General features: G+C 34.8%; 2 protein-coding genes and 1 non-coding gene across 4 annotated transcripts in view; 1 reads left to right on the plus strand and 2 right to left on the minus strand.

The window, feature by feature from the left end:
- LOC149479084 (alpha-tocopherol transfer protein-like) overlaps positions 1-10,343 on the plus strand; it is a 35,346-nt gene extending 25,003 nt beyond the window's left edge. For both annotated transcript variants that reach the window (XM_089708875.1, XM_089708874.1), the window contains exons 3-7: positions 1,745-1,898; positions 4,178-4,282; positions 5,772-5,919; positions 7,701-7,917; positions 10,117-10,343. In XM_089708875.1, coding sequence (XP_089565001.1) covers positions 1,745-1,898; positions 4,178-4,282; positions 5,772-5,919; positions 7,701-7,917; positions 10,117-10,271 — 779 coding nt within the window. In that variant the 3' untranslated portion in view covers positions 10,272-10,343. The remainder of the gene's footprint in view (positions 1-1,744; positions 1,899-4,177; positions 4,283-5,771; positions 5,920-7,700; positions 7,918-10,116) is intronic.
- A 9,162-nt stretch (positions 10,344-19,505) lies between these two features.
- RpLP2 (ribosomal protein LP2) lies at positions 19,506-23,445 on the minus strand. Its single transcript, XM_089708897.1, has 5 exons — positions 23,303-23,445; positions 22,923-23,095; positions 21,930-22,022; positions 20,980-21,066; positions 19,506-19,599 (listed from the first exon to the last, which is right to left on the minus strand). Exons 2-4 carry the CDS (start codon positions 23,092-23,094, stop codon positions 20,993-20,995), a joined length of 339 nt encoding a protein of 112 aa, XP_089565023.1. The 5' UTR covers position 23,095; positions 23,303-23,445; the 3' UTR covers positions 19,506-19,599; positions 20,980-20,992.
- LOC149479086 (small nucleolar RNA Me28S-Am982) lies at positions 21,134-21,211 on the minus strand. The gene has a single exon (XR_016317393.1). It is a non-coding gene; the product is annotated as a small nucleolar RNA Me28S-Am982 (small nucleolar RNA).
- Positions 23,446-24,076: the final 631 nt, after the last annotated feature.

Below are 24,076 nucleotides of genomic sequence, written 5' to 3' on the forward strand. Positions count from 1 at the left end.
ACCGAAAGAATTTTTCAATCGGACCAGTTCCTGAGACTAGCATTTTCAAACAAACAAACAAACTCATCAGCTTTATAATATTAGTATTTATAGTATTTTCTCCTCTCAAGTATTAATTATTATCATCTAAGATTATCACAGATAGTATAATTTTATTATTTACTATTATTATTTAATTTTAAACAAAGTGATCTTAAATTCCATTAAAATCTTAAATGCATCATTATAATTTCAAAACAGGAAAAGCGGAGAATTCAAAACACGTGTAGGTAATAAATTAAAGAGTTATTTCCTTATTGGAGACACAAACAAAGAAATAAAAATTAACATGCCTTTGTAACGACAAAATAACAATTTTAAATTATGAATGGCAAATAATGAAACTGAAAATTTATATCAAGCCAATGATTTTATGTATTTATTTAGGTGCCATCACTATACCTATCAATAAGCGATCTGCTCCGACTTCAGTACTTAAGCCATACAAATAAGTAAAATATTCTGGAAAACTGTTGTAGGGTAATTTTTCTTAAAACCTGAAACACAAAAATGTACTAGTTTAGTAGTTACTCTTTACGATAACTTTCGCACGCGAATTGCATCTTACAATGTAGTTATTTGTGGAATTAGTAAGTAGTAGCACAGTTAATCCATACTAATATTATAAATGCGAAAGTAACTCTGTCTGTCTGTCTGTTACTCAATCACGCCTAAACTACTGAACCAATTTGCATGAAATTTGGTATGGAGATATTTTGATACCCGAGAAAGGACATAGGCCACCTTTTATTGCGAAATATGTACCACGGGCGAACTGCGAAGCCGGGGCGGACCTCTAGTATAACATAATTATTATTTGTGGACTTAGTAAGAAGGTACCTACCTAGTAGTAATTTTATCCATCTTTGTAGTCCACGTGTATTCAAATGGACAAACGAGCGTGTTGTAATATGTCTTATTATAGAACAATTATGCTGACCATCTGTGTGTAATTTGTTTTGATTGAAGCATTTGCAATTTTTAGGAATGACTACTATTGTGTCAACGATCCATTGAGTAACTAACTTCTCGCTCCGACTCCGCTTTGTTTGAAACATTGGTACTCAGATATAAGTAAATATTAATATCTGATATAAAATATAGCTTTCTGCTGGTGAAAGAATTGTCATAATCGATTTAGTAGGAAGTTGTTTAGTTTATACATTATGAAGGTACAGATAATCCAACTTTTCGGCTTTCCTCCTCTAGTTTGATTGAGATGATATAATTTTAACGAATTTAATAACTCAGGCCCCGGAATCACAGACACAATAGAAAATCTATTGTGTCGTGGACCGATCGGGCCGTTCGGGGCTCAATGGGTTAAACGACACAATAATTATTAAACCATGGAAACAGTACTATCATCATATTTTATAATGCACATTATGTCTACTTATACTAATATTATGAAGCTGAAGAGTTTGTTTGTTTGTTTGAACGCGCTAATCTCAGGAACTACTGGTCCGATTTGAAAAATTCTTTCTGTGTTAGATAGCCCATTTATCGAGGAAGGCTATAGGCTTTATATCATTACGCTAAGACCAACAGAAGCGGAGTCATGGGGGTGAAACCGCGGTTGCAGCTAGTGTTATATACATGTTATATACATGTAATATATAACGAAAACCCTTTCACACGCAATCATACAAAAATCACAAAAACTTTTCATTCGCAGTCATTTAAAAACTAAATACCATTACAGACATGGACCTCATCCTGGCTTACCACTCTTGCAACAGAAGTACAGGTGTTACGAAGCAAGTACTAGATCTAAACCTAACATTGAAGACGCTATTTATACAATACTTTAAGGATCGCAAGTTCGACGCTGGCGTTGAACGGACTTTGAACAATTTGTAAGTATACTTTTATACAGATATTTATCATTATAATTTTTTTACGTTTGCCTAACGTTAAATAAATAAATAAATAAAAAGCCTTTTATTTCCTTAATAAAATATAATTGTCTAATTGCCTAACGTTACCAGGCTCTAATTTTGCAATAGGGCAAGTATCATAGAAATCAGTTTAGCCGTATAATTACATACATACGCAAAAATATTCATTATACGAAACTATAGTTAGGTATTTTGCTGGTGGAAGTTGGTACTTCCACAATCTACATTCTACATGCATGTAATCATCATGTAATCATCTATTATTAAAATTGCGCTATTTAAGAAAAAGAGATATAGAACCGATACCCTATATAAAGAAGCAAATGTCCTTACGGTAAGAAAACTATATATTCAGCAATGTATACTTAAAACTCATAAAAACATAAAAGTCGACCCAAACATTCTAAAAAAAAGAATACCATTCTCCGTTCTACCACAAATAAATAATAAAACACTATTTGCCTCCAGACAATTTTATTCGCAATCAATTAAATTATATAACAAAATGAAAAGAACTCTAAATATATACTCAATGTCCTTTGCAGACTGTAAAAAAACAGTGCATAAATGGCTCAAAACCATCACTTATGATGATGCGGGAGATTTGCTATTGAAAAAAAAAAATAATAATAATAATAAGGGCGTAGGGATGTGACGACCCCATCGCCCACGGTTGGAATATCTATTGTCTACGTGACAATAGATATTCCACCCGTGCAATCAGTCAACCCGCAGGACACCTTGTGGCGGGGTGTCGGGGAGTAGCGACCCCGCGGGAACCGAGTGCTCCCGGGGGAGGCCCCTGTCTTCATCTCCGGCTCGCCTTCACCGGCCGGTCGGAGTGAAGCCTGACGAGGACAGGACCCCCACCTCTGGCTTGCCTTAACCGGCCGGCCAGAGTGGAGTCGCGAGAGCTTTTAGCTCGAAGGGTGGATGCGAAGCGTAAGTGGCGAGTGGGCACGTGATGCTGGACCCTCAGGGAGCGCGTGATCGTAGTTTAAAGTCCAGGGACGCCTCTCCACCCTTAGCTGCTCACAATATGTTGCCCCCTTGTCGCACTATTGCAGCGACTTATTTCGGGGGCCCATACAGTGAGAGGGCGAGTCACCACCTGCCAACAATTTTTTGCTATATCTTAGTAGAAAGGCAGGTGCCATAGTCTTCCATAGTCCTTAATTCCGGTCCATTAACATCCCATTCCATAGCCCAGTTTATTTTATTCCCTTATCTTGCAATAGTCCTACATCGGCCGCGGACTGCCTAGGGCTGTATCTCTATAGTGCAGTCATGGGCAGGCTGCGGCTGGTGTCCCACAACACATTAAAATTCTCGAAAGGGCCTCTGCGTGTTGGACCCCTGTCCCCACGTAAGCCTTCCAAAGATCCGGGTACCGTCCTTCTGGTGGTACCCGAGTATTATGGAACAGAGAAACATAATAATAATAAAATTAACATGATTTTGTTTATATAAATTATTCTATTTTATTTATATATATGTATGTATATTGTATATCTTAATATAAAATATTCTGTTTTTATTTATTGTATTTATTTACTTATTACTTATATAATATATTTATATATTTATTATTACTTAGTACCATATAAATTAAATAATCTTTGTGTTGTATTGTTAGCATGTAGCTATATTTCAGTAAGGAAGAGGGAACTTCCCTACTACAGGTCTATATGACTTAAAAGGGAAGTTCCAAATGATTGTGACCACACCGCCATGCTGAACAATAAATAAATTGTTTAATTGTTTAATTGTTTAATCAATCTTTAATTTTTTTAGGGCTGATTTTTCAATCCTTGGTTAATACTTATTCGTCGAATAACGTATTAAACTACCATTTAAAAAATATAAATTATACTAGCAGTCCGCTCCGGCTTCGCCCGTGGTACATATTTCGCAATAAAAGGTAGCCTATGTTCTTTCTCAGGGTCTAAAGGTTATCTGTGCCAAATTTCATCAAAATCGCTCCAGTAGTTTATGCGTGAAAACCATACATTCATACATACATACATACAAACAAACCTTTCCTCTTTATAATATTAGTATAGATTTGTCCGTATTTGACAGTATACAGGTGACATTTTAAAATGTTCGTGTTTTGTTGTCTTTATTGGACGGATAAATTTTAACCAACGATTGAAAAATCGGCAATTAATCAAACTATATTACAAACTAACATTTCTATTTAAATTATTATTTATTAAGTATGTGTTATGTTTCAGATTACTCACACTTCTACCCACCAGAACGAAAGAGGGTTATGCTATATTCTACACACACTTCCTAAACACAGACCCCAAAGTATTTGTTTTTTCTGAGACTATCAAGTAAGTTTACCTTAAAACTAGGTACAATAATTTCAGTTTTAGTATCCTATCCTATCCTACTCCTACTATAATATTATAAATGCGAAATTTTGTGAGGATGGATGATGTGTACCTATGTGTATGTATGTTTGTTACTCTTTCACGCAAATAGTACTGAACCGATTACAATGTAATTTAGCACACACATAGACGGCAACTTGGATTAACACATTGGATAGATTTTATCCCGGAAATCCCATGGGAACGGGAACTATGCTGGTTTTTCTTTGGAAACGCGGGCGAAGCCGCGGAAGAAAAGTTAGTATACTTTATCCTTCAAATCATACCTTTGATAATCTACATGTCTAAATCAGAATGGTACAGTATTAATAATCAATCGTCTTTTCGTATTTTAGAGTTTTCTATCCACGTACCATGATTATACATTATATTTAATACCTAGATACAACCTGTTTTTTGCATTACAATGCAGATTTGTCGAATCTATATTTAAATGCAAAACATGTCAGGTGGAAGTCTAAGGGTGGAAGCCATTTAAACCAAAAGGCGACGACTGGGATCTTCGCACACGCAGCCTCCGCAAGGAGGCTGCGTGGGGAACACTGTTCGGGGCGGGAAGCCCCCTGCAGTGGGTTTCAAGCGCCGCCCGTCAACACGGGCGGGTCATTGTGTGAGCGAAACGCTCTATTTATTGATTTGAGGCACAGTTTAGGAGACTGTGCCTGACTGTTTGGACCTTTTTGTTGATTTTAAAGACTCAACCGACCTTGTTCTTTTTCGAGCCCGGCCAGAAAAAAACCAAAAGGTCAAATTTTAACTTATGATATACTAGCTGTGCCGCGCGGTTTCACCCGCATTACTCCGCTCCTGTGGGTCTTAGCATGATGATATATAGCCTATATTAGGTACTCGTGGATAATGTAGCTTTCGAATGGTGAAAGAATTTTTAAAATCGGTCCAGTAGTTTATGAGCCTATTCATTACAATCAAACAAACAAAGTTTTCCTCTTTATAATATTAGTGTAGATTTGCGCGAACACGGATTAGCAACGAAAGCTTTTCCTAGTCTTCCTCGTCCCTTACATTATTCCTGCCTTCAATTATATGCCTTCTTCTGTATTATGTGCCTAATAAAATAGGCTAATAAATCCTATCCTAGTAATCCAAAAAAGAGCATGTGTGCCGAGCACACGTGTCAGAAGTGAATCTTCTTTGACAAGATTCAAAAATACCAAAATCGTCGCCTTACTCCACCACGTGACGGTATTTCCATGACGCGACCTTGAAATTTTACTCTTAACGCGCCTGATGAAGTTTGACTTCAAAATAAAAAGGTAAAAATAGGAATGTACGGACATATTATCATATAAAGGATGTGTACATACCTACATATACCAGTATTACATAGCTATAAGCTGTAGAAATTTCTAACGTGCTATTTGTACAGATATAAAAATAGGTACCTAATCATAAAAAAAACTCTTTTCAGAGCATGCCTCATGGTACTGGATTTCTATCAATACGAGGAAGGAACGTGGCCCGGCATCACCTTTGTGATTGACTTCGAAGGAATGACCCTAGGGCATGTCACTAGAATTGACTTGGTCAATCTGCAGCAGTTTTTGTACTATTTACAGGTTAGGTTATATATAAATAATTGTTTTAACTTAGGGCCGATTTTTCAATGCTTGGATAAAACTTATCCGTCCAATAAAGTATTACACGATAATATTAAAATGTCACGTAAACTGTCAAATACGGGCAATTAGAATACGTTTTTAAAATGGTAGTTTTATACATTATTCGACGAATAAGTTTTAACCAAGGATTGAAAAATCAGCCCTTAAAGAAACACGGTTAAAGTCACGAAGTAATTGTACCGTCACAGATCCTTGATAAGTGTACATACAAAGTTTGAATTAAATCTGTCCGTTTAAAGCGGGTCAAAATAGAGCCGAAAGGAGTCGGATACATTAAAGATATGATGATTATAGAATAATTTGATATATACTTTTGTTAGGTATGCGAATATTCAGTAGATTTTTTTTTACAAAATGGTCTTCTCTTTTCCATGTGTTTACAATCATCGCATTGCAATATTATTTACCTATCATTAAATACTGATTATCTATACTAATATTATAAAGAGGAAAGGTTTATAATTATGTATGTATGTATGGTTTTCACGCATAAACTACTGGACCGATTTCAAAAATTCTTTCACCATTAGAAAGCTGCATCTTCACTGAGCAACATAGGCTATATTGCATTATCAAAAAAATTAGAGATCCTTACCAAAAATGCAATAATGTAACCCAAGGTGTAAAAAATTCCTTAGTAAAAATTCTGTCATCGCGTGCGCTGCGGAATCTATTCCTTGGAGTACGAGGATGGTTCTTATGAAAAAAACTTAAACGTGTAGGTACCACGGGCGAAGCCGGGGCGGACCGCTAGTTATATATTATCATTCATTGGCTCATTGCACACACATCACACAATAATGCGGACGTGATGCCTAAAATATTATTATCTTCATTCTCGATCTCTTCTGACCTTTACTGCAAAAGATTAATTAAACGTTACCGAAAAAACATAATAATCATTTATTAATCATATACCTATGTAGTCTTCATGATATCTAAAGTTCTAAACTAAATAAATACATAATAAATATTAATACGTTTCTGGTGTAATATTTTAAATTTTATCTTTTTGTAAATATTTATTATTTTAATTAGTTAACTAACTATATGTATAAGTTTACATATAAATAATAAAAAATATATATATAAACATAGTTATATATATAAACTTTACGACTTCTTCATGGACTGGTGATCACGAAAATGTAATTGTATGGATGGTTATATTAATAATTAATATACATAAAATATGTATTTAACTATTTATATACTACGTATAATATATAGAATACATAAATATTATATTATGTCAGTCTGCCCCGGCTTCACCCGTGGTAAATAATACATAGCTTATAGCACTCAAGGTTCACTTACCTACATAATATATCAAACGGTGAAATCGGTCGGTAATCGGTATAAAATCGGTCAAGTAGTTCCAGAGATTAGCCCATTCAAATATGTATATAAACTTACTAGCTTTCCGTCTGCGGCTTCGCCCGCTTTGACTAAAACCTAATAAACTAAACCTAATAAACCTAATAAATACATATAATATATACTAAAACCTTCCTCTTGATTCACTATCTATAAAAAACCGTATCAAAGTCCGTTGCGTAGTTTTAAAGATATTGGGACATATTAAGAACATTGGGACAGAGAAAGCGACTTTGTATAAAAATACTATGTAATGAAGTGTAGAGATAAATTGTACATGAACGCAAATATTTCAAAAATCGTTTCCTTTCCTTTACTTATTCTAACAAAACAATTTCCAGGAAGCAATGCTAGTCAAACTAATGGGTCTTCAATTCATCAACGCACCATCCTTCATCGACAGAGTGGTGATGATGATGAAGCCGTTCTTAAAGAAGGAGATGATGGACATCCTCGGCATCCATACTGTTGGTTCTGAGAGTGTTAAGAAGCATTTCCCTATTGAAGCGCTGCCTAAGGATTTTGGTGGCAGTTATAAGTCGTCGTTGGAATGTAGAGGTGTGTAAGCATTATTGACTAAAAAAAAGACGGGTTGCACTCCGGGAGTGCCAGCAGAAGTGAAAACTTGATTATTAACGTTGAGCATGTTTGATATTTTGGAATGGTATCCGTCTTACGCTTTTTCGATCAGGTCACGTGTCCTGACGCGAGTTTAAGATTTTATACCCATTACAGAAAAAGTGCTTAACGCCGCTAAAGAAGTTTTCACTTCAAAAAGTTTGGTTTGTTAATTAATAATTATCATCATCATCATGAGTCTTCCTGATAAGAATTTAGTATATACATGCCACTGTTAGATCATAAACACCGTTGGTTAATAATATACAGGGTGTCCCAAAAAGTAGTGATATACTGAAGCTGGGAGGTAGAGGACTTAGAGGGCTATCCGAATCACCCCCATGTGTGTTATGCGATTTTTCGTATTTTCGGAGTTATTACATTTTATTCAATTTTTCATCTATCGCCGAGTACGATGAGATTTTTATTTATGGTGACGTGAATTATTGCGCTAGATGCTTGATTTTTTTTGTGTGCTAAGCTGAAAGATAGGCCAATTCAGTATGGTAACATTTACTATCGTTAGATCTTCGAATGGAATAAAAAAAGAATTAAATGCCAAGAAAGATAAAATTACCCAGTATGTTCATAGCTTCAAGGGCCCATAAAAAAATAAAATCACATAAAAAAGGCTTTCCATTTGGCTTTTAAAAACTTGCTCTATCGATCAGGTAGCTACACTAAAAATTTCATTTTATTATTCTGAAGGCTTCAATCGAAAAATTGAAATCTAAATGTGGTAAGTGCAAAATTTTTATTAACATGATGATCATTAAAACCAATAAATAGGTGTTTAATTACCAGATTTTTTTTTGAAATAGCCCCGCTGTTGCACAATGCAAGTGCGACATCACCGTAAAAAGTTGTCTTTTAAATGTCTGAATGCTCTTTTATCATTTTTAATGGTTTCTTCTGCTACTATGAATTTCCGGGTTATTTTGTCCAAATTGTGGCAGTCTCTCGTCTTTGTAGTATCCCCACGGAAAAAATTCAATAGCGTTTATGTCCGGAGACCGTGGAGGCCAGGCTAAAGGGCAAAAATATCCTGAAAGATGGATAGGTCGTTGCAGCCTGCGCATGCGCCGGTGACGCCTGCTTTAAAGCCTGGCCTCCACGGTCCCTCGACCTAAGCCCCCTTGATTTGTTTCAATGGGGATACTAAAAAGACCTCGGCTACTTGAGAGAATGCCACAATTTGGACGAAATAACCCGGAAATTCATAGTAGCAGAAGAAACCATTAAAAATGATAAAAGAGCATTCAGACATTTAAAAGACAACTTTTTACGGCGATGTCCCACTTGCATTGAGCAACAGCAGGGCTATTTTAAAAAAATTCTGGTAATTAAACACCTATTTATTGGTTTTAATGATCATCATGTTAATAAAAATTTTGCACTTACCACTTTTAGATTTCAATTTTTCGATTGAAGCCTTCAGAATAATAAAATGAAATTTTTAGGGTAGCTACCTGATCGATAGAGCAAGTTTTTAAAAGCCAAATGGAAAACCTTTTTTATGTGATTTTATTTTTTTATGGGCCCTTGAAGCTATGAACATACTGGGTAATTTTATCTTTCTTGGCATTTAATTCTTTTTTTTATTCCATTCGAAGATCTAACGATAGTAAATGTTACCATACTGAATTGACCTATCTTTCAGCTTAGCATACAAAAAAAATCAAGCATCTAGCGCAATAATTCACGTCACCATAAATAAAAATCTCATCGTACTCGGCGATAGATGAAAAATTTAATAAAATGTAATAACTCCGAAAATACGAAAAATCGCATAACACACATGGGGGTGATTCGGATAGCCCTCTAAGTCCTCTACCTCCCAGCTTCAGTATATCACTACTTTTTGGGACACCCTGTATAACTCGAGGGATTAAAAACTGAGAAAAAGTGTTAACCAAACCATATACAATTGAACGAATTATTTTTTGTAAGTTAATAATCTACTGAAAAATATCAGTATGCATAATTATAATATAAACGAATTAAGTATATAAAATAATTTGGCTATCTGTACATTTTTATATCGTTTAAGCCAAGCTCATAAAAAAGCAGATTAATTTTTAAATACCTATAGATAGAGGAAAAATTTGTACGTTATTGACTTTTCTCTGTTTCTTGCAGATGAGCTGATATCAAAACTTCGAGCCAACGCATCTTACTTCGAAAATGAAAATAAGAAACGAGTAGTAGAGTCACTAAGGCCTGGAAAACCGAAAACAATTTCAGATATATTCGGCGGTCTAGAAGGCTCTTTCAAAAAACTTGATATTGATTAAGGAAACTGTCTGTGATAAAATACTGTGTATAAAATATAAATGTATGGGAATTAAATGAGTACAAAATTTGAATGATTTATTATTTACTACCTGTGTCCCGCGGTTTTAATCGCATTCCTCCGCTCCTATTAGTCTGAGTGTGATGATATACCTATAGACGTAGTATATTATTATTAGTCTGTGCCTATAGGCACAGAATACTAGTAATAGAATAATATCTAGTAGCTAACACTACCTATAGCCTGCCTTCCTCGATAAATTGACTATCTCGGTGAAATAATTTTTCAAATCGGACGCGTGGTTCCTAAGATTAGCGCGTTCAACCAAATAACAGACAAGCAAATTCTTTAGCTATATGATATTAGTTATATAGAATACAGATTAAACAATAACATGAAGAAACGTACAAAAAAATATGAGCAAAATGTATGTTATGCGTTACACCAGCTAGCTATAATTTTGCAGCAGGCGTACAATATTATCAGATCGTAAAATCACCACTATACAAGCCCCTCACCTAATTCATAGGTATTAATATATATAATTAATGCTTACACATATTTAATACGATAATAATATTTACTGTTTTGTCGGAAATGTAAAAATTATAAATTCCAGCCCACCAAAAACTCGTACAAATTATAAATTCTTAAAAATACTGCTTAGTTATTGAACTTGTAAATATTCTGCAAACGTATAATTTGAGACTTGCATTAATAAATATGTATTACGCATCAGGTCAATCTTCATTGCTTCAAATAAAAATGGATGATAGTCATATATAGAACGTCGCAATACTTATTAATATATTGCGACGTTCTTGAAATTAAAACTCATTTATAGTTAGGGTACAATTGGACGGATTATATTCATTTGTTGATTATAATATTATATTCCTATAGATATATCGAAAAACATCTAAAAACAGCTAGACTACTTTTAAATTACTTAGTTACTTTGTCAAACCTTATTAAAACGATAATATATAAAAATGCGTTCACTGAGTTGCACAGTATACGTATTACATTACCTCCTCTAAGCCTAAATAAAATTATTTTGAAACATACCACCGATAGAAATAGGAAAATATTGACCGCAATTGAACTCAATTCATGTAGGCAGCATGCCGACCAATTATATTTCTGACAAAACCATAAAGGAAGAAACATGTATTAATTCATACATACAAATACCAATTGTGCTTAATTCAGTTCAACTTTGGTAATTGTTGTAAACGCTCGCAGGAAAATGAGTTTAATAAACAAAGTTGCTATAGTTACTGGAGCCAGTTCTGGCATAGGAGCTGCTATAGCTGAAAAGTTCAGCAATAAAGGTGCACAAGTTGTTATGGTTGGACGAAACGAAAAGAAACTCGCTGCTGTAGCCGCAAAATGCAAAGAACCCTTAATAATCAAAGCAGAACTCGGCAACGAAGACGACACAGTGAGAATCGTAAAAGAAACGCTAAAGAGATTCGATAAAATAGACATTTTAGTCAATAACGCTGGAACAAATGTAATGGGCAGTATTTTACACGGAGATCTTTTGAAATCGTATGATGAAGTGATGAAAATAAACTTCCGTGCCATCGTACACTTGACGCAACTAGCGGCGACTGAATTGATAAAAACTAAAGGATCCATAGTCAACATTTCAAGCATAAACGCTCAGCAACCATCGCCAGTACCTATTTTAATGATGTATTCAGCTTCGAAGGCTGCATTAGACCATTTTTCTAAAGACGTGGCTAAGGAATTAGCTCCCTACAAAGTAAGAGTCAACGTTATAAGCCCTGGACCGGTCCGAACTGATATTTTGGAAAATACAAATGCTCCTATAAGCTGGGAGGACGTGCCAAAACAGACTGCACTAAATAGAGTATCTGAAGCAGTTGAGATTGCAGAACTTGCGTTGTTTTTAGTCAGCGATAAAGCTATAGGAATCACTGGTTCTGTATTTGTAGCTGATAATGGAGAATTGTTGAAAAAATAATATTTAAGTACCTAACTATACAAAACTTTAGATAATTCAATTTCATAGATAGTGCAGTGTATTGTGTTTAAAATTAATTATAATATGGTATAAGTAAATAATTAATATACTAAATAATCTAATTACGTTCGTAGTACCTATAGTGGCGGTTTTAAAATAAGTAATATATTTAAACCTTGTTTCTCCAGTGTTAGGTATATTGATGACCTACACTTAAACAATACTCAAAAGTTAGATACTAAAATTTGTTGCAAGCAAATTATCGAAAATGTGGTAAATATTCTGTTTGTGTGCTTATCAATGTTTGAACACATTTATATATAAAAATATGTCTGAAGGACACAACTTCCTTTAACCTACATATAAAGTTGTCCATACACTAAGAGCCAAACTCAATAATATAATGTTGTTAATCTTTATGAAGTCATCTCATCTTTAATACATTAATCCTTGCTTGCAACAATCCATTGGAAGGTATAGTCCAAATGGATCCCAATTTCCGTCACTTGACAAAAAGCCCTTTTATTTACTTTCTGTAATCTGTATGCAGCATGAGTTCGAAATGGTTATTTCCTTGCGTCGTGATTTATTAATAAAAGTGTAACGTAAGTTAACTTATATATAAAAATTTCCGTGTCGCGGTGTTTGTAGACTCCTCCGAAAGGACCATCTCATGAATTTTTTTTTTGTATGTTCATATCGACTAGATCTGAGAATCCGACAACAAATATTTTTCATACACCTACATATATGAGAAATGCAGAACAACGTTTGCACAACGTTGGGACAGCTATTTTATAAATTACCTAATTTATGTGTCTCGTCATCATGATATAAAAATATGATGATCTCGTTTTACTTAACCAAAAGTAATGTCGAGAAAAGAATCTATAGGTAATTAAATGCTTTTATTTGTACGCTAATGTATGCAAAACGATAATGTACCTACTGATAAAAAATTTCAACTTCTTATCATTCGCTTACCTACAGTGCATTCACGTCAACGTTTGTCACGAAAATGAGTCTTAAAAACAAAGTGGCTATTGTTACTGGTTCAAGTTCTGGAATCGGAGCAGCAATTGCTGAAAAATTCAGCAATGAAGGAGCCCACGTAGTTATGGTTGGAAGAAACGAAAGTAAACTAAGCGCTGTGGCAGCCCGATGCAAAGACCCTCTTGTTATCAAAGCAGAACTGGGAAACGATGAAGATATTGTAAGAATAGTCAAAGAGACAGTAAACAAATACGGCAAAATAGATATCTTAGTTAACAACGCAGGATCATCGTTTCCTGGCAGTGTCCTCACAGGGGACTTGTTAAAATCATACGAAGAAGTTATGAAAGTAAATTTCCGAGCAGTAGTTCATTTGACGAAGCTAGCGACACCACATTTGATTGAAACAAAAGGGAATATTATTAATATATCTAGTATCGCTGGCCAGAAAGCATCCCCGGGTATTATGATGTACGGTATTTCGAAAGCTGCTCTCAATCATTTTGGCCAAGACGTTGCGATAGAATTATCTCCGTATAAGGTGAGAGTCAATACCATAAGCCCTGGGCCGGTAAGAACTGATATTTTGGAGAATACTAATAGCCCTTTCACGTGGGAAGCTTTGCAGAAACAGACTCTTTTGGATCGAGTTTCTGAACCAGAAGAAATTGCCGATCTTACCTTGTTTTTAGCGAGCGACAAGGCGAAAGGAATTACTGGTGCTAACTTTGTGTCTGATAATGGTATGATGTTCAAAGTATAATCAATGTTCGCAATGATTACGATAGTAGGAGTATAAAGTGCATATTTTTATCGGATTTTTACCTGTGTTTGTTAATGTTTTATCGCTATGAGATAATATATAATAAAATTGTTATGTAACGGAACAATAATAAATTATTTCAAATGTGCACGGTTTTAGATAAGAAAAATAATATCTATTTTAGGTGTAAGCATAGATAATACTGTATTGGTGTAAGTATACCTAATTATAGGTATATTTGGTGCTAAATAAAGTATTCGCTTATATTTAAAGAATGATTAATTTATTGCTAGTTACTTATTATTTTGAATAACATCACGCGGGCGCAATTGGTAGTAATGGCCTCAGAGCAAATAATATTGGTACATAATGGCACAATAATGGTAATGGCGCGGCGAGCGGCTGTAATTATTGTGGTCTGACTGGTGTGAATGTGTGCGTGCCGGCTTGTTTGTTTAATGCCAGTACCTGTGCCAGTACATTATTCCAGTCCAGCATCCCAGACCAGATCGAATCTGGCCCTAGTTTACTATTGGAATAATGTAAACCGTGACTGGAATGCACTCAATCCATTGAACAATTTCCTTCGTACGTCTGGTTGTCTGGAAAAATCGCTATTCAGCGATAAGACCGTCGTTTGTTTTATTTAGTAATTATTTTAGTTTATATTTAAGTTAACTAAGAGGAAAAAGTTTATATAAATAAACAATCTAATATAGTAACAGCTGGATACTATATTGGATTGTTTATTTATATAAATTTTTTCTTTTGACGGTTAACTTTTGAATCCAGCACGGCCATTCCAGCCCTACTGGAATCATGTAAACGGCCAATCCAATGTTATCAGAAAAATAATTGTAGAGGAAACATGAGCTCCTTGGTTTTTCCCGATTATAGGATTGCGAAGAAAGTGTTAAGGATGAAAAAGAAACTGATGACAGCAGTTCGTTTTCTCATGGCTAATCTATAATAATATGTAGTAGAATCTTCTGCCATCATAGTTGTTGTAAAAGCATTACCTCTACTGTTTTTATCTCTTTCGCTGATCCAATGTATTAACTAAATTTTTTTAGCTACATATCAACCTCATCCATAACTTATTGTAAGTAACACATTTTATAATAACATCAATAACGTGTACAACTCATTGTCACAGTAGACGCTTGAAAAGTTTTTAAATGACTGGAATCGTGTAAAATTGTAGAGTCAAGAGTGTAGACTGTAGACGATATCGCAAGTCCGGTCCATTCCGGTAACCAGTCCAGCGCTATCATCGGGTTACTGGACTGGAATGTAAAGACCAAAATACTGTCTTGTTACTACTTGCCACAGAGTATTAACATGCATGCATGATAGTGAAATTATACGTCAATAATTAGGTACCATAATGAAGTAGTTTTATCTCTTTCACACCCACTTGCCAAGTTAGGTGTGAAAGGGATAAAAAACATACGGGCGTCATTCAAGGTCATATTTTCTTGTTACAAGTTAATGTTCATACTGAAATCTCCAGTGTATTAGATATAAGCTTTTTGCTTTAATGATCTAAGGCTTCTTGCAATAAACCTAAGCAATAAACAAATAATTTGTATCATAATAATCAAAGCGGACAAAGAAAATAAAAGCAATTTCTGCGCTGGCGCCGATTGTCGAATACCATCTTAAGCGTCTTATTCACGGTCCATCCCCGACGTACGTCGGCTCAAGGCCGCGGTGCTGGATGTATCCTACTGAAGCGTCTTATTCACGGTCAATCCCCGACGTACGTCGGCTCAAGGCCGCGGTGCTGGATGTATCCTACTGACGATCGTGCGCACATCAAGTATGGCTAGGGTTGCCAACTTTTATTTGAAGAAATAGAGTATATCTGATTTTAAAGGAGAGTAAATAAATATTTTTAAAAATGTATTTTTTTGTACTTTTAGCAGTACCTAAAATTTTTCATTATTTTTAAATGAATTATATGAATCCAAACATTCCAAATCTAAATTTATATATTTCGAGAGCTCATTTTTAATTAATTTTTAATGAAGCTCGGTTTCTCTCTTCTCGCCACTTCACATTCATGACCGAAAAGACTCTTTCAATAAATGCTGAAGTGGCGGGAACAGAGAGTATATAGCTAATCATTTTTTTAAACAAACAAATTCGTCAAGAATTTTTTTTAAATAAATTGCCATTTTTCTGCAGTGGACTTTTGCATAAAATCTGTGTTATTCAACAATTCGCCTTGGAGTTCTTTTAAAATAATAACTTCTGAATATAAACTGTCCATGTGTACAAGGTTGATCCAAAAGTAATGATAATTGGGATTTCCTGTGTACATAAAAATCAAAAATAACCGTTTTTTGCTTGCTCATGTACTCACTAAGTTATCACAAAAAAATCATATCAATAGGCCACGCTTCCAAGTATTTACATTAATTTCTGTTGGCAACACTAATCTGCTGTACGTCCGCGCTATTCACTGTCCATCTGCACGACGTTCGCGGTGGTGGGGGTGCTTGCTGGATGAAAAGTTGGTCGTGCACATCCAGCAAGATAATAATAATAATTATTGACGTACGTCAACGCTATTCACTGTCGTTTTGCGTCGTGCATCGTGTATGACCTTGGCGGGACGTACGTCAAGATGGACCGTAAATAAGACGCTTTATCGCGGTCAACGAAAACGAAGAGATAACATCGGGTTTGACGCATTTGGTGCACTTCTCAACTTGTACACCATGCTCAAATGGTGAACTTAGCAACTGGTGCACTTCTCAAATGGTACACTTCGCAACTGGTGCACTTCTCAATTGGTGCACTTCGCAAAATGTGCACTTTTTATGATGAGTGGAGATTTGGAAAAATTGTTTAAAAATGAAAGAATCTTTTGTTTTGCGTAGCTTATTTTCTTTAAAAATATTATCAACCTTTTAAGTAGGTAGGTACAATCTTACTCAAATAATTTTCAATGATCATATAAAAGTCACCCGAAAGTAATAAAAACAATTTTTTTTTTAAACTTTCGTGTGAATTTTTATATGATCATCGAAAATTGTTTAAGTAAGAGTGTACCTACTTAAAAGGTTGATAATATTTTTTTTTAAAAATAACCTACGCAAAACTAAAGATTCTTTCATTTTTAAACAATTTTTCCAAATCTCCACTCATCATAAAAAGTGCACATTTTGCGAAGTGCACCAATTGAGAAGTGCACCAGTTGCGAAGTGTACCATTTGAGAAGTGCACCAGTTGCTAAGTTCACCATTTGAGCATGGTGTACAAGTTGAGAAGTGCACCAAATGCGTCAAACCCATAACATCGCTCATCAGTGTCATTATCAACAATTTAAATAAATTCATTTGAAATCATTAACTTATTACTTTTAAACTTTAACATTGTTTAGATGCAACTCTAAATCAGTTTGGCAGTTATTCATTCATTGTAAGTGCATGAGTTAGTGTTTCGTTTTCAATTCATTTCTAAATTACAGAGATAAAATGAGTCTAAATAACAAAGTTGCTATTGTAACGGGTGCAAGTTCTGGAATCGGAGCAGCAATTGCTGAAAAATTCAGCAATGAAGGAGCCCACGTAGTTATGGTTGGAAGAAACGAAAGTAAACTAAGCGCTGTGGCAGCCAGATGCAAAGACCCTCTTGTAATCAAAGCAGAACTGGGAAACGATGAAGACATTGTAAGAATTATTGACGAGACTAAGAAGAAATACGGCAAAATTGATATTTTAGTAAACAATGCTGCAACCTCGGTACTGGCTAGTGTCCTCTATGGTGATTTGTTGAAATCGTATGAAGAAGTTATGAAAGTGAACTTCAAAGCAGTTGTTCATTTAACAAAGTTGGCGGCACCTCATTTAATTGAAACAAAGGGGAATATTATAAACATTTCTGCAATCGGTGGACAGAGAGCATCAGCGGCACCAGTTTTAATGATGTATTGTGTTTCAAAGGCTGCTGTTAACCATTTTGCTCAAGATGTGGCATTAGAATTAGCTCCACACAAAGTGAGAGTTAATACAATTAGCCCTGGGCCAGTGCGGACAGATATTTTGGAGAATACAAAAACTCCTATTACATGGGATGATTTTCAGAAGAAAACTGCTTTGGATAGAATATCCGAGCCAGAAGAAATTGCCGATCTTGCTTTGTTTTTAGCCAGCGACAAAGCTAAAGGCATAACTGGTTCCAACTTTGTATCTGACAATGGTATGTTGTTAAAGAATTAAGATTGTAAGAAGATTCCATTCTTTAATTTGAAGAGATTATTCCAATGTTTTATTTGAAGAGAATATCTATTTAACACTATAAAAACATATATTTTTTTAAATTGTTATATTTTTACAGTGTACAAGTAGCTTTTTTAATTGTGTTTAAGAATTTAATAAAAGTATTAACTATTTGTTAATTGCCTGCTTTTATTTACCCTACAGTCAATGAGAAAATTCCATAAAATTTATATTACACTATAATGTAATAATAACAGCTAATAACCTGTTTCTAAATAAGGTAGTGCCTTTGTTTGCCACTGCTCATGGATATTGTGATGTTGGTACATGGTCTAGTACCAACTAATTTCAAAACTTTTTTTATATTTAAAATTCTCAAAGGACTTTGTATTGATACACAAGCTCACAAACTTTCTAGGTACTTTACATCATTTTGGGGTATGAAAAATAGATGTTGGTAGATTCTATGACCTTATTGATATGTACTTCAAAATAAAAAAATTGCCCAGCTGCTTCAGAACGGTTTAGAAAAAAAAAATTAAATTGATAGATATTTGGAGTAATTTTTTGAGTTCGTTTTGTAAAATAATTGAAAACTTATGATTCAATAGATTATAGAATTACTTAAAATCGAAACATTTATTTATTCAATTAGACTTCTTTTAGAACCAGTTTCGAATCGTCAATACATATTTTAACAATTACCACTGATTCGGAAAGCAGTATCTATGGAGGAACTCCATATAATTGCTATGTTACGCTTTTGTAAATGGGGTATATAAAAAACTATTGCTGTCAATCATCAAGTAGGTAGGTGTTCCTTATGGATAAGAACAGATGCTAGGTATCTGTAGAGCACAAGTTATTGATATATGTACATTTTTACTTATTTTTTCTTTGGTGTGAACAACTAAGCATTTATTCATTTGTAAAGTCCTATTCAGAGGTTAGCCGTTAGGTTGTTGACTATTCCTTCCTCCTCTATTTAACAATTTAAAAAATAATTTTAAACTGAATAAGGATACTGTTATATTATATTGTGCCTCTTTCTTCATAGTAATTGTTAATTTTCATACTCATCATCAAAAAAAGAAAACGTGTGAAAGAAGTTGATATTTAATATTAAAAAAAAATTATGATCAAAATTTCTGAGTGTTGTATGGAGATAATATCCAATCAAATCTATTCAATTCATCATTTCTGACCTCTAGTCAAACGTACATACATAAATAACAGGATAATAAATAAAAACAACAATTGTTTATAGCAAGCTATATTTCATAGAAACACACTCGCTGTCACGTTACACTTATACCAAAAATTGGAATAAAAACCGCGTACTCCGCGCCAACTGTAACAAAAGAAAAAAATAGAAGAAATTTAATACATTTGGTATTAATAAATTATGAAGCATTTGATAAAACTACAATATCATATTCAAAAATAATATTCCTTAGCTACTAATATAAGGTTACATATTTGCAATAATGATGACATTGTTAATTTGAAGACCATTACTAATAAGGGTCCATTCATATTAGCACCCTTTACTAGAAAAGATCACTATTTTATATAAATTCATAGCAGAATGATAACTATGAAACACTGAATAAATGATTGCCAAAAATAAAGTGCAGTATTTCAATAGCATTGTGCACAATTTCATTTATTTCGACAACCATATTTTTAATTTGATTGACAATACTAATGCTGTTTTCATGGTAAATATCTAAGACCTAAGTTGAATCCACATTGAGGAGTTGCTAACAATTACTATATATGAATATATGCCCTATAAAAAATTGGTTGTCTGTAAAGTCAGTTTACTGACGATAGTTGAACGTGACAACGGCCGATTGTGCTTCTTTGTCGCTCGTTCCGCGCTCTCGCTTGCACTTCAAGCCTTACATGGAACGCCTCAGTGCGAGGTAACGCCGCATGAGTCATGTTTTTTCGTGCGTGCAGCCGGCTCTATCACTACATAGTATAAAACAAAGTCGCTTTCCCTGTCCCTATGTCCCTATGTCCCTTTGTACGCTTAAATCTTTGAAACTACGCAACGGATTTTGATGCGGTTTTTTTTAATAGATAGAGTGATTCAAGAGGAAGGTTTATATGTATAATAACATCCATTAAATAGTGGAGAAGTACTGTTATTTTTGAGATTTCTAATGTGATGTCGTAAAAAATTACATTTTCTCCGCTTACATTGCAAACGCAGGCTAAACCCTACGAGTTTTATCAAAATAATGTACTAAGTATTATACACATTGAAAAGATCTACAGAAAAGTCCGTGATGGTATATGTCTATCTCTTATGGATAACCCACAATAACTTTTTTTTGTCATTTACTTTTTACGACAAATAATGGCAAATTTTCGATGCGATTTTAACGAATACAGCATTAATCCTTAACAAATTAAATACCTTGAATACATTGTTCATTTAATATAGATCTATATGGCCCTTTACACCGTATGATTTAAGTGAATATTTTCGAAGATATTACAGATTTAAAAATTGCGGGACGTAGCGTTTGCGGCGGTACCGGCCGGCCGCCCGGCTATCTATTTTATACCCGTGCGAAGCCGGAGCGGGTCGCTATGTTTTTATATACAACGTTCACAGTTTTTCTGTAGTGTATTTAGTATCAGCATTGCACCCGTGCGAAGCCGGGGCGGGTCGCTAGTCGAATTATAAGACGTCACGTCAAAAACAATAAATCCTTACCACAGCTATGTGTTTAATCGAAGAGACCAAAGCCCATGTCTTCATCCTCAGATTCAGACTCTTCCTTTTTGGCTTCCTTCTTGTCTTCTGCAAGTATAAATTAATTACATATTAGTACTTATAAGAATAAGATTTAGTCATTAGAATTGTATGACAATATAATCAGTTTATAAGTTGGTAACAGCACTGTTTCTCAGTCGAAAGATGGTGATAAAGTTATTCATCATATAAATTAGAATTTCAAACATTTACACTATTGACCGTTTTTTGAAAATAATTTAGACTAAACACATTTTTTAATATTATGCTAAATAAAGAGGTACATTTCATCATTATTATTTATTTAATTCAATATTTAACTCTGAATATCCACTAAAAATACTTTTTTTTGTGGTGTCTCTCAATGTTAGCCAAAAGGGCTTCAACAATTTAACGCAGACATGTGGGTTAACTGAAGGTTCACCCTGGTAGCGACATGCGCAAGGGCGTCCCCCCTTGACGGGGATACTAAACTACTACTTTGTAGCGTTAATTCGTTTCCAATATAAACACATGACTGCAAATTGAAAATGAAACATCAAATCATTTTCCTTATTCATTGCCTCAAATCACACGAGGGAATCTCTATACTTCAATAGCATTATTGCAAACTCATAAATCTATACTAATATTATAAAGCTGGAGAGTTTGTTTGTTTGTTTGGCGCTAATCTCGGGAACTACTGGTCCGATTTGAAAAATTCTTTCGCTGTTAGATAGCCCATTTATCAAGGAAGGTTATAGGCTATATATCATCACTCTACGACCAACAAGAGTGGAGCCACGGGGGTGAAACCGCGTGGAGCAGCTAGTTATAATATAAACAAGTATTGTGAAATGTGTTAGCTAAATCCCTACAGCATAAGAACTATCACAAACGAAGAAACAATAATATTAAAGCATATCCCTTACCCTTCTTCTCCTCAGCGGCAGCAGCAGGCGCGGCAGCAGCAGCGGCAGCCGGAGCCGCACCACCAGCTGGCATTGACGAGAGCTTCTCGCGACCTGAATATATGTACTGCTATAATGGGATACACATGTAGGTGGGGATAGCGAGCAGTTTGGTGCATCAGTATGGTGTGGAACAGCAATGTCGTTCAGACGAAAGATGGTGTTTGATTTGTATCATCATGTTAAAAGTATTTCATGTTATTCAAACTATTATTTCATTCACTAGAAGGTGAAATGTAGCACAATTTCATGTTTTGGGAAGTCAAAATATAAAAGCGTATCCTCCATGTACATTCCAATCGTTTTATTTATTAAGCAGTAGGAGCTTCTCGTGTCCTGAATGTTTGTATTGTTATAGTGGGATATACATGTAGGTGGGGATAGCGAGCAGTTTGGTGCTTCAGTATGGTGTGGAACAGCAATGTCGTTCAGACGAAAGATGGTGTTTGATTTGTATCATCATGTTATTAATAAAGTTACATTAATGGGAAGGTGAAATACTAACAAAGAGACCTAAGTATAGGTATTTCATGTTTTGAGAAGTCAAAATATAAAAAATATCCTCAATGCTATGATTAAATACACCTAAGTAGGCAGATTGTACCTGTTTTAAATATCACATCAACAGCTTTTTTTATGGAATATATATTTTAAACATGCAAATTCACATTTTAGAGAATATGTTCTGAGGAGAACTGTATAAGTTATTATCTGCAGATGACAGGACACACTATTGTGTACAAATGTGATGTCTTTTAGATATTGGTAAACAAAGATGCGATAGAAACGAAAGTTCTAACTGCACCTGTACCTAAACTATACAGCTGTCAGCTAGTAACTATAAAATGACTAATTTTATAAGGTAAATATAGCCTTAACCACGTGTCGGTAACAAATAAGCGTGGTCAGCATTTTATAAGTCGAAGTTACCAAAATAAAAGAACACGTGCGTACCTTCGGCGATCAAGTCATCGATGGTCTTGCCATTGAGCTCGGCGATAACCTTCTTTAGTTTCTCGCCATCAGCTTCAATACCGACTGAGCTGAGGATCTTTTCGATGTCAGCAGCAGCTGGTGACGCCTTACCGCCCAAAACGGCTAACAAATACGCGGCCACGTAACGCATTCTGAAAGTAATAAAATGCTCGAATTACACTACACCGCGTTAAAATACCCTTACGGGTGTTTAACACATAGGTTATGTTACACTCCGCACTTTTAATCCAAACATATCTTGGAAATTTTAACACTTATTACATTTTTATACTTATTTACGTGTATTTGGATTAGTAGATTTCATTAATTCACATTTATTTTCTATTTATACCACTTACTTTAAGTCTTATGACACGAAACGTGTATTGCCGTGAAATAAACGTTTGCTTGAACGAAATGTCAAAGCAAAAGAGAGATGGCGGGTTCTCGACTCTCGTTTCGAGTTTTGACTTTTGATTAATTGAAAAGTGACAGCCGACAGGTGACACCGTGACAGTCGACAGATGCAGGATGCAGGGTTACCATTTATTTGAAGGTACGGTAAGCGTCGTATTCACGGTCCATCTTGACGTACGTCCCGCCAAGGTCATACACGATGCACGACGCAAAACGACAGTGAATAGTGTTGACGTACGTCAATAATTATTATTATTATCTTGCTGGATGTGCACGACCAACTTTTCATCCAGCGAGCACCCCCACCACCGCGAACGTCGTGCAGATGGACAGTGAATAGCGCGGACGTACAGCAGATCAGTGTTGCCAACAGAAATTAATGTAAATACTTGGAAACGTGGCCTATTGACTTAGAGTATAGATATAGTATAGAGCGCGTGTATTGCACAAATTGCTTTGTGCACATCGTAGGCAGATGAGCTATAGATACTATATAGATGTGTGTGTGACAAATAGGGATGGATAGATATCCATTGCGTGATGAGCTATCGATAAGTTATGTAAATAAATATGTATCATCTTATATATAAAATTCTCGTGTCACAATGTTAGTCTGCATACTCCTCCGAAACGGGTGGACCGATTCTCATGAAATATTCTGTGCATATCGGGTAAGTCTGAGAATCGGCCAACATCTATTTTTCATATGTACCACG

The sequence above is a fragment of the Colias philodice genome, chromosome 21, assembly GCF_061535455.1.
Source record: "Colias philodice isolate Cphi_HAF_F1 chromosome 21, ilColPhil1 Martin Lab GWU primary, whole genome shotgun sequence".
NCBI lineage: Eukaryota > Metazoa > Arthropoda > Insecta > Lepidoptera > Pieridae > Colias > Colias philodice.

Excerpts from the sequence above, each read along its gene's own strand:
- RpLP2 (XM_089708897.1), bottom strand. The coding sequence starts at position 23,094 with ATGCGTTACGTGGCCGCGTATTTGTTAGCCGTTTTGGGCGGTAAGGCG. Across the intron at positions 22,023-22,922 it reads CGATGACTTGATCGCCGAAG|GTCGCGAGAAGCTCTCGTCA; the intron begins GTACGCACGTGT and ends ACATATATTCAG. Across the intron at positions 21,067-21,929 it reads TGCCGCTGAGGAGAAGAAGG|AAGACAAGAAGGAAGCCAAA; the intron begins GTAAGGGATATG and ends TTATACTTGCAG.